The sequence below is a fragment of the Eleginops maclovinus genome, chromosome 11 (assembly GCF_036324505.1).
Source record: "Eleginops maclovinus isolate JMC-PN-2008 ecotype Puerto Natales chromosome 11, JC_Emac_rtc_rv5, whole genome shotgun sequence".
Classification (NCBI taxonomy): domain Eukaryota; kingdom Metazoa; phylum Chordata; class Actinopteri; order Perciformes; family Eleginopidae; genus Eleginops; species Eleginops maclovinus.
Window position 1 is genome coordinate 21,558,650 of NC_086359.1, and position 17,611 is coordinate 21,576,260.

General features: G+C 40.2%; 1 protein-coding gene across 1 annotated transcript; it reads left to right on the forward strand.

Moving 5' to 3' along the window:
* Positions 1–11,336: 11,336 nt before the first annotated feature.
* Positions 11,337–17,284, forward strand: LOC134872193 (uncharacterized). The gene is made up of 9 exons (XM_063895372.1): positions 11,337–11,449; positions 12,446–12,570; positions 13,055–13,399; positions 13,492–13,696; positions 13,805–14,019; positions 14,145–14,292; positions 14,390–14,499; positions 14,602–14,780; positions 17,275–17,284. The coding sequence occupies exons 1-9, from the start codon at positions 11,392–11,394 to the stop codon at positions 17,282–17,284; spliced, it is 1,395 nt and encodes a 464-aa protein (XP_063751442.1). The 5' UTR covers positions 11,337–11,391.
* The last annotated feature ends 327 nt before the right edge of the window (positions 17,285–17,611 follow it).

Genomic DNA, 17,611 nt, shown 5'->3' on the forward strand with positions numbered 1-17,611 from the left:
CAAAAAGTAGGTAAGGACATTCCATATGTACACTGCTACAACCACCAACTCCACTTGGCAGTGGTACATGCGATTCAATCAGAACCTCTTGCCAATTCCTTGAATACGTTCTGTCACAGACATTATGTTGCAAACAGGTTCAATACTCCCACACTCAAAAGGCTAAGAGATTCGCTGGACTAGTCGACATCATGATGTCACCAAGTCCATTGTTGACAATGAGGAAAGTGTCATAAGTCTTTTGTCTGAGGTAGCAGAGGATGACAGTGCTCCTTTTGATCTTAGTACAGAGGTGTGTGGTCTTTTGGCAGAGCTAAACAGACAGAACTTATTTCACATTGGCAAATTTCTCCTCCATGTGCTTAGTGTGCTGAAGCCAGCCAATTAAATTCTGCAGTCACAAACCGTGGATTTGTGCACTGTAGGGGAGGTGGTGACCGCTTCACTGGGGACATTGAAGGAGATGAGCTGTGACTTGTTCTGGGAGGAGCATTTTTCTCAATGTGGAAATGCCAATCCTCCTAAGAGGAGAAGGACAGTGAACTCACAGCTTGGCAATAGTGGGACAAGGTGGAGTCGAACTACAAGGGCTCCAACGCCAGAAATATGTGGTCTGGACTAAAAACAATAACAGACTACAAAAGGACAACGAGTGGTGCTGAGGAAGTGTCTGCATCTCTCCCAGATGAACTGAACACATTTTATGCACGCTTTGAGAAGCCCCTGGCTGTGGAGGCACAAAAGGCCCAGGATCCCTGCTCACTGGTTTTAACCAGTGCAGATGTGTGTAGATCTCTGAAAAGGATCAACGCACACAGGGCTCCTGGACCTGATGGCATCCCTGGCCGTGCTCTCAAGGTGTGTGCAGTTCAGCTGGCAGATGTGTTCACAGACATTTTCAATAGGTCACTGCTCCAGTCTGTAGTCCCCACATGTTTTAAAGAGTCCATCATTGTCCCTGTCCCCAAAAAGACAAAACCCATCTGCCTCAATGACTACCGCCCAGTTGCACTCACCTCCATCATCATGAAGTGCTTTGAGCGGTTAGTCAAAACTTTTATCACCTCCTCCCTCCCTGACTCACTGGACCCCCTGCAGTTTGCCTACAGAGCAAACAGGTCCACGGATGATGCCATCTCCCTCACCCTCCACACTGCCCTCTCCCACCTGGACCAGAGGAACACTTATGTGAGAATGCTGTTCATTGACTACAGTTCAGCATTCAACACCATTGTGCCCTCCAAGCTCATCATTAAGCTCAGGGACCTTGGGCTCAACAGCGCCCTCTGTGACTGGATCATGAGCTTCCTGACGGGCAGATCCCAGGCAGTGCGGATGGGGAACATCACATCCTCCACCTTGACCCTCAACACCGGAGCCCCTCAGGGTTGTGTGCTCAGCCCTCTCCTCTACTCCCTGTTCACGCACGACTGCGTGGCCACACACAGCTCCAACACCATCATCAAGTTTGCTGACGACACGACCGTCATCGGCCTGATCACAGACGGCGACGAGACGGCGTACAGAGAGGAGGTCAGAGCCCTGACATCTTGGTGCCAGGACAACAACCTCCATCTCAACGTCAGCAAAACAAAGGAGCTGATTGTGGACTACAGGAAGAGGCAGAGAGAGGCACACACACCCATCACCATCGACGGGGCTCCTGTGGAGAGAGTCAGCAGCTTCAGGTTCCTCGGGGTAAACATCAGTGAGGACCTGACATGGACACATCACAGCTCGACAGCGGCTCTTCTTCCTCCGCAGGCTGCGGAAGTTCAACATGGACTCCAGGATACTCTGCAACTTCTACAGGTGCACCATCGAGAGTATCCTGACTGGCTGCATCACCGCCTGGTATGGCAGTTGCACCGCCCTCAACCGTAAGACTCTACAGAGGGTGGTGAAAACTGCTCAGCACATCACCAGGACGGAGCTGCCATCCATGGAGGACCTCTACACCCAGCGGTGTAGGAAGAAGGCCGGTAGGATATTAAAGGACCCCCATCACCCCAGCAACAATCTGTTCTGTCTGCTGCCGTCTGGCAGACGGTACCGCAACATCCGGACCAAGACCACCAGACTCAGAGACAGTTTTATACCACAGGCTATAAGACTGCTGAACTCCTGAGCTCTGTGAATGTCTACTCACATCTGTTTATAGTACACACATACATATATATATATATATATATATATATATATATATATATATTATACATATCTGTTTATAGTACACATATCTATATATTATACATATCTGCCATATACATCTGCTATACATAATATATGCATCTGTCCATACCTCCTCATTCAACAGTGTAAAGTATTTAAATACTCTCAATGTATTCCACATATGTATATATTTCACATCCTCAAATCTTTATTGTTGTTATTGTAAATATTCTTCTCTCTTTTTGCACTATTTTATTTATCTTATTTGCACCATGTATGTTGAGTTGTTGGAGGAGCATCGGACATAAGATTTTCATTGCCAACATATACGCTGTATCTGCTGTGCATATGACAAATAAAACCTTGAAACCTTGAAACCTAGTGTTGTCTTGTCAACTATTGGGCATTGTGACTCTGATGGCCAAACTAGCACTCCAAATCAGTCTTTTAAAAGAGCTATGTTTAGCATTCTTGATAGAGCTATTGTGGAGATGGAGACAAGATTCTCACTAAGAAATATTGAATTAATGAGGGCCACATCATTTCTCCTGCCAAAATCAGCATCTTTTCTTGACCACTCTCTCCTGAAGCCACTTCAGGTGCTTGCAGGCACAGAACAAAATAGTATGAGCTTGCACAATGAAATTGCTGTGGCGAAAGTAATGTTGCTCAATAAACTGTCCACTGATGCAGACCTTTCTTCAGTATGCAAATGCATCAGGAGTACAAAGAGACCTTCCCCATATTACATAGGCTGTATGTCACAGCACTAGTCATTGGTGTGTTATCAGCTGCATGTGAAAGCTCTTTTTCTACCTTGTCCCGCATTCTCACCCCTCTCCGCCGATCAATGCTGCATTCAAGGAAAAGAGATTTAGTCATTTTGGCACACGAGAAAACCATCAGAAAAAATCTAGACATGAATCAGTTTGTTTCAGAATTTGCCAAGGCTAACCGCAGACTGGTCCTGTAATTAGTTTCTATACCCTGGGAACTGGCATCCTAGCTTCCCATAGAAATGGTACTGAATTGAGCTATATTGCTGTTCTAGCTTCCCCATTGTCAACATGCTGTATGTTATATGTGGTGATCCGATCTTACTTACTTACATTTACTACATTATCTTAAAGCTGAACGCAGCATTCAGCATTGCCTGTGTGGTTTAATTGCACTCAGTATGCAAACAGAACCTCTTTATACTGTCTCCATTCTAGCTTACCCACCTTAGTCTTCTTTACCTTTATTGGTGTTTACCCTAACTAGCTATCAATGGCATTCTAGGAGTTCTACATTCTACAAAAATAAAAACAGTAACAAACAAATATATTTTTTCATTAAAAAATGAAAAAAAGTTCCATTGCATCTGCTATTCATATTGGACCTAGACATTGTTCTATCATAGGCAGAACTAATCTAGTTCATCATACAGGCACTGCTGCCTGACCCTGTGCATTCTATGTTATTGTGGCCTACTGATGATTCAAACCAAAATTTGCTCACAAGTGTTCCTCTCTAGTTCATCATAGAAATGTTCATCAGAATATCTAAATTTTACACTTCAATTGGTTTTTTCCCCTTTTTCATGAGGTAACCGCATTAGGTAACCCAGAGGAAAGGAACATTCAAAATAAGATCTTATCTTTGTCTTGCCTAATTTTCATAGACGAAACTAGGGTCAATTTAAGATCAATGTGAGATTTTGACCATTTTCTTACTTCTTAAATTTGGCCCCTAAGAAATAGATTTCTCTTGTCTCAGCCCAATCCCGATTTAAGGTCAATTTGAGATCTTCAAATGCTTTTTTTTTTCTCACACTTTTCTCAATCTTTATGTTGTCTGACAAAATCAGCTCTAGAGATAACAGTAAGATCCAAAAGAAAACTTGATTGGCTTACATTTCTCAAACTGGTCTTAGAATTGATCTATTCTTTTGCTCCTTATTTGTCCTAAGGCGGTGTTTAGGAGAGAGAGGGCAGACTTCAGTAAGCTCTAAATAAGAGTTGATTTATTTCTTGCCCACCCAACGATGACATCCTAGTAACACCTCTGTTACCTAGTAAAGCGTTGACCCCGGAATCTGTACGGAGAGTCGCGGCTAACAGAGTCAATGCTGGGCCGCCGCAGCATGGAGTCTGCCTGAACATACCGCCCTGTACTAGCACAAACTGGAAATGCGTAAATAAAACTGGCCTGCACTAGAATTCATAACGTAATGTAAGAATAAGCGGAATTTCATGTTAAATAAAAACAAATGTGCTGTAGACCTCATTAAGCTTCCTGACTACAACCCAGCCTGTGTGCCAAATTGGATTCACCTTTCCTGTGAATCCTGTCTGCTTTCTCAACCTCAAATTCGGTCTTTTTCAAATTATATATTTCATGGGTTGTCCTGACTTGAACTGCAGCAAACAACTGCTAGTGGATGGACACACAAACAACCATGTCTGCAAATATACAGAAATACACATGAGTAGGCTATGTGTTTTTAATGCAGAGGGTCAGAAAGGTTTTTAGCCAAGGTCAGTTGCCCAATAAAGCCCACCTGTAAACCATAACAAGATCATTTTGAGGATGACATCATTAATCTCCATCAACATTGATCATTATAGTACAGGGCTTCAAGGCATTAACTGCAACATGTCAAGTCTGTAGTATAGCTAGACAGTCCAATAATGTATGGTGAATCTTATAATATTTACAATTTATTCAGACATCATCATAGTCATCATTTTAAAAACCTTTGTATGAAATGCATTAGGAATCAACTGTATATTGAGCTTGAGACAACAAAATGACAAAATGAATTATACTATATTTACTCTATTAGATTAAGTTTGTTTAAGTGGAAATAGTGTTTGCTTGAATTCCTGGCAATACAAAATCCAGATTTAGGATTTTAATGGGAATTGTACAGCAATGAATAACTAGAAAATACAATTTCCGGTTAAATGTATACTCCGTAGTGATATTTTTTTAGCTTTATGCACCACTGAGTAACTTTCCTAGGAATGAACACGAGCTCTCTGTCAACACTGTATCCAAACCCAATAAACAGAGCTTCAATCTCATGCTGCACCTGTGACATCTGGAGTGCTGCATGGAGGGGAGGAGGCAGTCTGTGAAGGTGGCCTGAAGTACGTGTCCAGCATGAAGAGAAACATTGTCTAATTGCTGAACTGGAAATAGCCTGAGTTGGGGGGGTGGTTGCTCTGCAGAGGGAAAAGGGATTGCCCCATCTTGTTAAATCAACACCCTGACCTTTGACCTCACTGTGGCCACTAAGGGTAATGCTACTGCACATGGATACGCACGGACAGCACTAACACGTATGAACACATACATGGGCAGACACTGGAAGACACACATTCGATATATCACTGCCCTCACTGTGGTAATAATAGAGATGACCCCAATCATCAGAGGGAGAAAAAAGGGAAACTGATCCCCATTCCCTTGCCAAGGCTACATTTTATTGCTGGCCTCCATTGCACCTTCCTGATGACATGGCATTGGAGGATGATCACCTATAATAGAGTCCAGCCGTGGCGCAGATTAAAAGTACAAATCACATTGTAAACGACTGAGTGGAGCTGCACTGTGCAACCTCCATCTTGGTCTTAAACCAAGGCGCTCCTCTGGTTCTAATCTCTCATCTTAAATGATGAGAAGAAGATAGGAAAAGATCAAAGGAAGTGTGTGTGTATACTACAGTCAGATCAGAGAGAGATATTAAACCAAATGTCCTGCCTCTGAACCTCCTTGTATTCCCCTTTCTTGTCTTCTCCAGCAGCATTTGGCAGCAGGTGGGGGAGGAACTCTGAAGATGTTAATTTCCCCACAAGAGGGGTGTCTCCTGTGGTAAGGAGCTAAGTGCTGCTCTCTCTTTTACTCATGCTACACGCAAAGAGAATAAAATGTCACATCTGCTGATGAGTGTCACCTCAATGATCCATGAAGCTCTCCAGACAAGGTCTCGCCAGAGAGAGGGGGATCTTGTTATAACATGATGTTCTTGGACTGAGTATAATCTCAGCATGCATCCACAGCCACAACTTACTTCTCCCTAGAGCACAGAAGGGAAGGTCATCCATCAAAAGTCACATATTAGTCATAGACATGTGAGCAGCGAAGGGTCGAAAAAGTGACCCAAAATGATGCTGAGATGCAGCAGGCGTAGAGGTCGGCCCTTAACAGATGACTCCATATCGACCAAAGGAAGGACAGGACAGGAGAGGTGGGGAGGGATGTCGGATGCTGCGCCAGAGCTCTACTCCACACTGCAAAAACTGATTTCTAAGAAAGTAAAATAGCCTTGTTTCTAGAATTTATTTCTAGTTTTTTGTCTACTTAGAAAAATAATCTTGTCAAGCAATTTTTACGTAAGAAAACTTTTCTTATTTTAAGAACATATATCTAACTTTTTCTTAATAAGATTTTCATGCTAATATCAAGCTGGATTTAACTAGAAACAAGATTGTTAAACCAGGAACAAGATTGTTAAACCAGGAACAAGATTGTTAAACCAGGAACAAGATTTCTTTCCTTATTTTAAGACTGACACCACTTACACAACTTCTCAATTTAAGAATCTTAAGAAATGACAGCATTCCCCCCCCCCCCCTTTTAGCAAACATGACAAAAAATTATCAGTTAAACACAAGCTAATTTAAGGGTGGGAAATTATTAAACAGACAGCAGACAACGTGCAAAGTTCTGTGTTTCTACTACCTTTTACATAGCAAGAATTACTATTTTTATTATTTGCCAAAAAGTTGGAAAGAGTAATTTCATTACGATTAATACATCAAAAGTCACAAGAAATTTAAAAAGTGCCACAAATACACAAAACACATACAATTCATTCAATATACTATATACATTTCAACCAGTTTGCCCAACAGATGACAGAATTTACAAGTGCGCCTTTTACAATGCGTCAGATGAGGCTTGGTGTAGCCCAATCACATCCCCGAGGTAATATTTCATTGGGACATAGACAATATCTTTGTGAGTAAAGCTGTAATAGGGACTGAAATCCACAAGGCTATCGGCAGATATCAGTGCAGTTCCTTGAGCAAAGTTTGGAATCTCTATTTTATAAGCCATATAATCCCTGTCATAACAAATGGTGTTGTACTCCTGGAACTCAAAACAATACCATGATGAATTTATCACATAGATATTTCGTACAAGTCCAAATTCAGGCAAATGAGAATTTACAGCAGTCACTAGTAAGGTCTTTTCCCGTATATATTTGTTGCCATTTAAATTAATCCATTTTACAGACACTGCATGGTTTAACTCGTCATTTCCAAAGAAGTCTTTCATTTTTTCTTTTAAGTATGACATGTTGCTTATTTCGGATGTTGGTCCTAATGTACAATCATTTGAAAATATTGGGTGTTCAGAAGAACTTACATTCTGACAACATTCATACATTTGATTATGCCTCATCAAAGACTTGCAAACATTTTTAAAATTGAGTTTTGAAGCCCACTGTTTGAAAAAGCAATGCTTCGATTCGAATCTCATGCACATATGACGAACCATTGGTCCCAGTTGTTTAATCTGAGATGGCACATGAATCAAATAATGTTGCTTTGGAAGAATGTTGTTATCTGGGAAAAGGCTCTTCATATGTGTTAAGTGCTGTTCAATGAGTGTTTTCAATTTGTTAATGGTCTGTAGACCAATAACAGGAGCAAACAAAATTTGAACGATCTCTATGAGCTCAAGAATGATCATGTAGTATTCATTATCTTTATCAGCATCCATCAGAAATGGTAGAATTTTTAATAAAACAATCATTTGCCCTGAGGACTGCTTTAATTTATTGTCACTAGAAGCTAATGTGCTGTAGGATATAGGGCATGGTTTGTCTCTGACATCAAGTGGAGAGTAGGGAAATCCAAGTAATGCGGTATTGAGAACATCCAAGTCAAGTTGTCCTAAAAGAACTAACTGTTTTATCACACACTTTATTTCAAATGGAGCAATACCTTCAAGAATGATATGCATGAGGTCTTGGGGTGTTTGTTGGATCAAGTTAAAATTCGGAAATTCTACCAGTTTGCTCCTTCTGTTTATCCCAAATGTAGTTCTTAAGCTGTTTCGTAGATACTCAGTACTGGCCTTCTCGATGTCGCTACACTGCCGAACATGTCTCTCCACTGTTCTTTCCACAAAGCTATCCTCATCAAAATGCACTTGCATGTCCTCAAATGAGCATTCACACTTCCGACATTTACTATAAGCAAAACCAACACCCTCTTTAAATCCACAAAGCTCATGCTGAGATAAAGTGTCCCCACATATTGAAACTAATGCTCCATATATTTTACGTTCACCATTACCAATTTTAATTTTAACACCTTCATAGAGTTGTACTAGATCCTCTTGCAACCTTGCCAAAATTCCATCTACTCCACATTCAGATAGTTCACTTTTCTTTGCAATGGCCAGTAGTCGTATCGCAGCGAGTTTCGATCTATATTTAGGATTAATGTTTCCAAGTGTATAATAAAACATTACCAACTTATTCTTGGAAGCGTGAGAACCGAGCGGGTTGCAAAGGTCAATATCATCTGCGTAAAGAACTATCTGTAATGCAGAGGGATGGGCAGAAAACAAAGGGTGTGATTTTACGAGTTCTCCATCTACAATGTCATACCAATACCCACTTCTATCTTTCTGTGGCTCATCTATCATTGCCAAGACTTTTGAATGGGACAACAACTGTTCCAGGCTTTTGATCAGAGGCACATAATGGAAAAGTTTGGGTTTGGTAGATAGGACTCTTTTGGCTCCTTTTTTAAGAAAGCACGCAGTATACCCAACAGAAACTTCCTCTGCCTCTACAAAATGGAATAAGTCCTTAATTACACTGTCCTGTCTGTACGTAGTTGAAACGGAGGAAAACGGATCCTCCAACTGATCAAATACTGCCATGGCCTCTTTTTCAAGTTCACTTCCTTGATGTTGTTGGACTACTCTTTGTAGCCGACTCCTCAGATTGGTAACCAACAAAGCTTGGTACTGTTGCATTGCTGCCACAACATCATTCACACCAGTCTGAAAAACAAGCCAAAAATGACATTACCTCACAATAATAATAATAATAATAATAATAATACATTTTATTTGTATTGCACTTTACATTTCAGCAATCTCAAAGTGCTAAAATATAGTTATAGTGAAGAGTTATGTATGCACACAATAAAACCGAAACACTTGGAGACAGTCAGATTAAACACTTAAATCAACAGTTTAAAGTTGAATGAGGACAGACCTGTGAAAGATGGTGTCTTTCTCTTGCAGTCAACACTATAGCAGTAGCTTGTCTGGTCAGAACGTCCTGGCAGGAGTCATCCTTTAAAAATAACATTCAATAGCAGATGTGTGTCGTAGGTTTGAGTTACTTTTGGTCATTTGATTTTTCTTGTAGAAACAGTGGCCGTATACTAACGAGTTACACTTTGCTGCAGATATTTCACCTTGATGTGACAAGTATTTGCGTGAAAGAGCTAGACCATAAGCTACTTCTAATATTTTCATAATATTCATATGATTATTGATTCACTAATTTGCATTCTGACAAAGACACACTTACACAGAATAATCAAATGTCCCAAAAAATTCACAGACTGCATTGAACTTCATCAACATTGTTACTGTGTGCTCAAGAAAAGTATCAATACGCATACCACAGATTGGTGTGATGCACAGGGGCTATCTGCAGACTCACTGCAGGTTGTTTGTATGGTACAATCACCATTCTGGCACGTAGCAGGGTGACATGGGGAGGTGAGGTTGCTGTTGTTAAAGCCAGAGTACAATGACAACGAATTGTCAAAAGCGCCAAAATGCTCTGGAGTGACAGAATCAGGACAGGGCTCGATGTCCTCCACCACTGCATCGTTTGTTGGTTGCTCTACATTCTGCACTGTTGCATCCGCTGACCTGTGTTCAGAGACATGAAAAAGATGTTAAAGGAGCAGGGGCCGAAATTAATTTAAGGCTGCAAATTATGCATCAAAATACTTTTGCTATGCTGTAATTGGAATATTAAAATATATATATTTTAAACCTATAACTGAGGTTGTTTCAAATGATACACATCATACTAAGGCTTGGAGACCATGAATTAAAGTCAATATTCTAAAAAGCATTAGTTCTCAAAATACATTTTTCTCAGTCTATCGCTTTGCTCTATCTATCAATCAATCAATCAATCAATCAACCAACCAACCAAACAATCACTATCTCAGTCACACTTTGAATTCGACCAGAGGCTAATCTGAGGCTAGTTTCTATTTGAACACTTTGACTTTATTTTTTACAGGAGTGAACATTCTGCTTGGTCTTTTTCAGCCTACATCGCATATGCAAATTATCATCACAAGTTAATTAAAGTCTCGGAGTGAGCGCCGCAAAGGCCTCGACATTGGTAACCGCTGATTTAAGTGACATAAGTCCTAGGCCGTGCCTACCTGTATGCCCACACATTGTTAGTGCTTCGGTCCACCGTGGATGTGGGTTCTTGACTTGAGGTTTCCGTTCTTCCTTGTATTCTTGATCTGCTGTTGCGACTGTCAAAGTGTTCTGAGTGGGTTCTTCGAATATGATACCAAAGTGAGTTGTATACTCGATATTCTTTGACACAACCATCGATTCCACAAACAACGCGAAAATCTGGACTACGACTATGAGCCAAATGTATATGACTCAATAGAGATTTGAGGGTTAGACCTACAAATACAAAGCAGATAACACAGCGCCAAATCATTATGATTTACTAGCCTAACTAATAAACTAATATCTAATAAACTAATAAACCTGTACTGCACGCTGATAATGGACCCGGTCCACGTGAAACATGCTTGAGACCTGGCTAGGTTATCACATGAGGTTATCTAGGGGTAATAATTTTGTTTGTCACAAGAGCAACAACAAACCAGTCATTAATTAATGAGCACATACGTAGGCGTAATATTTATTGTTTATGGTTAAATAATTTTAGAGAAATTCATTTTGGAGGAAAAACTGCCAAGCAGATCTAGATTATTTCGGCTGGCAGCACCCCCGAACCACACGTAAGAAGATGGTATAATCCAAATGTTTCACCGCCAACCGAAGGTTTTCTGCTGAGGAGAGCTGCAGCTCGCGCTAACAGAAGAAGAGGGAAAAGAAGAGAGCTTTCAGACGGCACAAACTTGGTACATGGATTCGTTATCGGTTATGGATTTACTTGACGAAGAAGCGATTGCGACACTAAAAGGTATGATGTATTGTCTTGTTTTATGTTGTATGATATGAACATTGACTTTTAATCTTTTTTTTTATGAAGCTTACCCGTCTTGGCAGTTTGGGAACCTGTGCTAACACCAGGTCCTAGCTATAACTTTAGCCTGTTGGACGTTAACCTAGAACATTATTGTTATAAAGCTCAAAATGTCATTTTGTAAGTGTTTAAATGTAACATTGGGCATTGTATTATCAAACATGAAGCAATATGAAGGTTTTATTTTTTTTTACACGGAGTACGGTCAAACTAAGAAAGTTGTTCAAATGCTCCATGTAGCACTAGCAGTTAACCCTAGGTCTGGCTTCAGATGAGTTGCATTGTAGCTAGAACCTAGCTAACTACCTTAGGTTCTACCTAGATGTTTTGTGGCTAGGCTAATTTTAGCCTCATAGCTAGAGCTCAAGCTACATAGCATAGCTTTTTTACCAACGGTCCATAGAAATAATGCCAACGGTCAAGGTGACCTACAAAAGACTAGTTTAATGTCTTACTAAAGTGAAGCGTTCTAATTTTTTTTAAACTAGAAACCGGAAAACGTGTCTTTCATGGTCTAGTTTAATATTGTTGAATTGTTTTATTTAGAATTGAGGATTTATAATAGATATTTAGAAAATTAGTTTTGTTTAAATTTGTGATGAAAAGAGTTCTTTCACTTTCAGTGCCAACACTATAAAATTAAAACAAATCTGTGTAAAACACGCATGTAGTGTACATATATATTGGTTTTGCGAACTTAGGAACGTCCCAATTCAAAATGTATGTAATTAGGACATGCTCATTGGGCATGAATGGTGCGCAACGGTCACTAAGAAGAAATGAATGACCTGTGAATGTTGGGGTGGGTGGCCCATTCAAATTAACGGACCTTTTTGGTACATTCTGAAGAGCCCTATAATAAGATTTAGGTATGCAAGGCTTTGGTAAGCTCAGAATCTTTGCAGTAATCTAATCCTTACTCTTCTACTGTAGCTGCAATGGTTGGAGAAGACTTGCTGCTGTCACTCTCACGAGATGACATCAAGGATCTGTTTCCTGGTCCTGAAAACTTTCTGCGACGCAGGGCTATATGGCTTGTAGTCAATAAAGATGATAAGGTCAGTTATACCTTATTTATATTAAGTGAAGTGAAGATAAGTAAAATTGAGTAGTGTAAACCCCTTTGTGATATCATTGAAATGTTAAGTATACATTTTCATTTCAACAATATGTTGTTTATTTTAGCTTAAGTGAAATTGTTTGATCAATATAACAATAATTAACTGTTACAGCTGTCCTATTATTTGCTTTTATCTGCTTAGTTACTTATTATATAGCCATTACTGGTCATTATGAATAAAAAATCTGTGCATGCGCATACACTATGATGGATAGTTATCCTATCCTTTTATTCTTTTTAATTTTATTTGTATTTTCTTCTTCTATGTTTGTTTCATTTGTCTTCAATTTACTATTATTACTATTGGTGTGAAATTATTTATATTATTTTCATTTAATAGGTTTTTGTGTTCAAGCGCATTGAATTACACTCTGTGTATGATAATGTGCTTTATAAATAAATTAAACATAATTGTATTGCAGGTGGAGACTGCTGAACTACCACAGCCATCAACAACTGGGGGCAGTGGCCTGTCTCGAGAAGAGCCCAAAACTTCCAAATTTGTCACTATATCTAGACCAGAATACATTGTCTTCACAGACAGTGAACTTGAGCAGGTGCGACACTTCCACTTCGACCAGAAACGGCTGGGGTCAGCAAATGTTTTTGATTTATCGAAGGAGCTCTTCTGCCGGCTAATTAGAAACACCATGACCAACATGATATCTATCGCAAGAGCCACAGATGATGCCAGGTACCCCACCAGACCTGAAGTAGATGCCATGGCGAAGAGACTGGTGGAGTACTACCCAATGCTAAAACACTGGGTAAGTAGGGTTTTTTGTCTTTTGCTCATTTCCATGGTGTTAACATGGATGTTATTTGTCATCGTTTAATGTTGACTATTTGTACCCGGCAGGAGCATGTTGCCAAAAAATTAATGAAAAGACTTTCAAATGTGAGAAGCCCAATGAAGCCAAAGGCACCTCTTTCGAAGAAACCACGTGAAGAGTTTGACACAATTAGCGACCATGATGCCGATTCCAGCGCATCAACTGCCATTCTGGATGAGTCCCCAGTCAGAGCCAGCACCCCAGTGCAACTCCTGGATAGCGATGAAGCATGTATGTGTTGCATTTAATAAACTTTGTATACATGAATGACATGAGCGTATCTTAACACGGTCTCACCTTGTAGTGATTTCTAACCCCAACCTATTTTTATTCCTTCAGCTGCAGCTTGTTTGGATAGCCAGAAAACACAAGCCAGGCATTACAAAACACTCCAAGAACTGTACCGGTCTAAGAAGCCCAACAAAGCTTCAGTCATCCATTTACTTAACCTGGAGTTTGAGTCACGGAGGCGCTTCATCGCCGATGCTTTGAGGGAGCAAGACAGGCCAATGAAGATTTTGGAGGCTTATCCATGTTTTAGAGAAGTGGATCATGTAAGCACTTGCAGCCTGTCCTTGCTTGTTTAGTTCTTCCAAGTACACATTTCGGCCATCAACGTGTTGGACCTGGACTGGTGAATGTTTGTAATATTCCATCTGTTTTTGAATGCATCTCTTAGGTCCTTGACGAGTTGCAGAGGATCATTCAGCCATCCAATGCCTCTTACATCTCAGAGATGAAGGAACGATGGGGCAACTTCTGTTCGAAGGTCTCGTTTTACGGGGTCATGAAAAAAGCAATGAAACCGCCAAAGACCTTGGATGGAGGTGAGGGCACTTGATTTGACCAAGTTTATATATTAAGATCCCATGATGATTGGTTATTTAAAATTTCCCTGTGCTTCTGTGCTTTCTGTCAAAACAGTTGAACATGCCACAGCCGTTTTCAGAGCCCTGCCGTTGCTCTTCCCTTCAAGCTTCATTCCACCAAAGAAGTTGGGTGCAAGCAGCGAGGCTCTTTTTCATGTCCTCACGGTGAGACTTAATATCACACATACAATTATATAGTGAAAGTATTACAATCCAGGACAAGTTATGAGCTGCGTGCTTTCCTAATCTTCCACTCTTGTCATCTAGGCTTCAGAAGACCCTCAATCTTTTCTGCGCCAGCGGCCCTTGTCTTCTCCTGTTCTGCTCCTCGCTGAAGACACCTGCATGATTGCTGTAGGAAACATGCCAGTGACCACCTTTGACAGTAGCAAGTTTTATGAGGGCCTGCTCTACCTTTTGGGGTACTATTACGCTCTGCACCTCACGTACCCTAAGTGCATTTCTACAGTACTTTCAGTCTTGCAAACTGAAGTTTTGCAAGACTCAATCCATGACCAAGACACAACCACATCCTACAGGAAGGCAATTGGGGAGTGGAGATCATTTGTTGAATAAATTGTATTATTATTATTATGTGATGATTAAAATTTGTCAACCCAAAACCGACTGAAGCATTTTTATTATGCCATTTGAAGACATTGCGTCTTATTTGAAGCTTTTTTTGCTAGCTTTGCAAATCTTGTATCAAGGTATTAATTTTTAAAGCCAGCTCAATCACGAACTTAAATTACTTACTTTAAGATTTCTTTTCTAGTTACTAATCTTATTTTGAGATATCAATTCTTATTTTCAACCCAATAAGATTATAAATTCCTCATTTCAAGCAATTCTGTCTTACATAAGTCTGGTTTCATTGCTTGTAATAAGCACAGCTTGCTTAATTTCTAGCATTTTAGTCTAGTTTTCAATCTTGTTTTAAGATGAGAACTCTTATTTTCAACCCAATAAGATTATAAATTCCTCATTTCAAGCAATTCTGTCTTAAATAAGTCTGGTTTCATTGCTTGTAATAAGCACAGCTTGCTTAATTTCTAGCATTTTAGTCTAGTTTTCAATCTTGTTTTAAGATGAGAACTCTTATTTTCAGCCCAATAAGATACAAAATTCCTCATTTCAAGCAATTCTGTCTTTAAAAAGTCTGGTTTCATTGCTTGTAATAAGCACAGCTTGCTTACATTCTAGCATTTTTGTCTAGTTTTAAGGCATATGACAGTATTCCATTGGCTAGACATTTTTGCTAGTTTTAAGAAATCTAGCCAAGAAAATTTGTCTTACCCCATTGGCAGATTTATTTGCTTAAAACAAGAGAATTTGGCTAGATTTAAGAATATTTGTCTCGTTTCTAGAAGGGCATTTTTTGCAGTGCACCCAGACCGGGAGATGGGGAGGACTGACAAATGAGTGCACAGCAGCTGGGTAGGCCTCCTGAGAAATCTGGGCTGTCTGCAGGTGTGGCAGACAGAGTGGGAAGATTGGCTCAGGTTTGGACTTGACTCCCTCTCTGAGAATATCCTGCGACGTCTCTAGCCACAACATGCAGGTTGTTCAAGGCGATGTAAGGTTGAGTGCCGTGAGTGTTTGCATGGTGACACATTGATTTTGTGCCTCCTTCTCCGATTCCCTTTCATTCCACATGGCACAGTGACTGTGCATTTAAAGATCACACTGTCAGCTCGAATTTAACAACAGTTAGACTGGTTGCGGTGTTGAAATAACTACACGCATGTATTTGCTTGCTCAGCCTCCCACATGTGTTATAATAATATTATAGTAATTAAAAAGGATAGTTCTGTTTGCTGAAGTGATGTTGTATTTCAGTGTATAACCTATAGCTTGGAGAAAAAGGACTACCCGCACGGAAGCTAGGCTGTATTGCTGTAGAGAGGGGCTGCAGTAAAAAGGATTTTAGCCATATAAAAAAAAAATCTGTCAAAGTAAACACTATATTTACAATATCCTTACAAATGTAACAACTCATCAGACAGCCCTTTCTTGCAGGGATCTGAAGCCATGATCCATTCTCTCACCAAAGCTGCAGGTCTACCTCTACCTTGAGGGGTCACATTTTATGCTTTGGTGTTTTTTTGGTTTTGGAATCACACAAGTCATACAAAAACACAAGCAACCAACCAATTGAATCAGCAGTAGACTTGCAACATTTAGTGTCAAAATCTAGTGCTGATGGATAAAGCGGAAGTTGTGCCTTTAAAATATATAAAGGCATACATTTGTGCATAATTAAGGGCACGGTCGCTTTGAGTGACTGGGGGGTGCTACGTATTTCAGGGTTGCTAGCTGCTAGCTGTCGTCTCGGGACCCCCAGCTAACCAACATCTCTTCAGAAATCTGTGTGAAACATCACAGAGATTACATTCTAGTCAGTCCATGCCAGAAATTCCCGTGTTCTACAAGTTAAAATAAGGTTATTATCAATGGACTCTGGTATCTCTGGTAGAGCATACAGTAAATGGTGATTATAGTAGAATAATTTTAAATATAGTTTGATATCCATATGTTTTAGGTGGCTAAAATACATTTCGATGCTGCCCCCATCCACAGCAGTACACTGTTCAGCTTCAACGCCAGTATTCCTGTGTGTTTCTCTAAACTGGGGGCAAGCCAACTACCATCTCCTGAAGGTAATAGGCTGGCTAAGGATAAGTACCTCATTCAACCACTCTTCAAACAAACCAAACTATCCCTTTATGAAAGGATGCTGAAAAGAAAGTTATAAGAGAATTATACACCCACATGTACTGTATAGCTTTTAGAATTACTCCAAGAGTACCTATCTAAATACTGTTGTAACAGACAATAGAGGGACCAGGTCCAAAAAAACAATTTTGTTACCCAGCCAATTATACAATGTAGCTGCAAAAGCTTACAATCACATCATAATCTGTGTCATTTTACATCCAGAGTGCTATGAGTGCCGAGCCAAAATGTTAATGTACTGCTGTGCCAATGGAGACGATGGAGCCCGCCCTTCATGCATATGCATTTTCCTCTATCCTACCCAGAATTCCCCCTGCAACCCGCTCCCAACCTGGCTGAGGTTTCTAAAAATGGCAGAAAGCTTAACGTCTGTGACAGCAGACGTCATACTGGAAGAGAGCGACTTTCATGAGACCCATGCTTTTAGAGGCCTCTTTTGTTAGCAGGGAGCGAATAGCGCTTAACAAGATAAATCATCCCGCTAGCAGCCGGCTTAGACTGTGTACAACCAGATAAGGTTGCCAAGGAAACCCTTCTGGAG

Bases quoted from the DNA above. Each gene is read 5' to 3' on its own strand.
- LOC134872193 (XM_063895372.1), top strand. From the start codon at position 11,392: ATGGATTCGTTATCGGTTATGGATTTACTTGACGAAGAAGCGATTGCG. The intron at 11,450-12,445 runs GTATGATGTATT...CTTCTACTGTAG, and splicing joins AGCGATTGCGACACTAAAAG to CTGCAATGGTTGGAGAAGAC. The intron at 12,571-13,054 runs GTCAGTTATACC...ATTGTATTGCAG, and splicing joins TAGTCAATAAAGATGATAAG to GTGGAGACTGCTGAACTACC.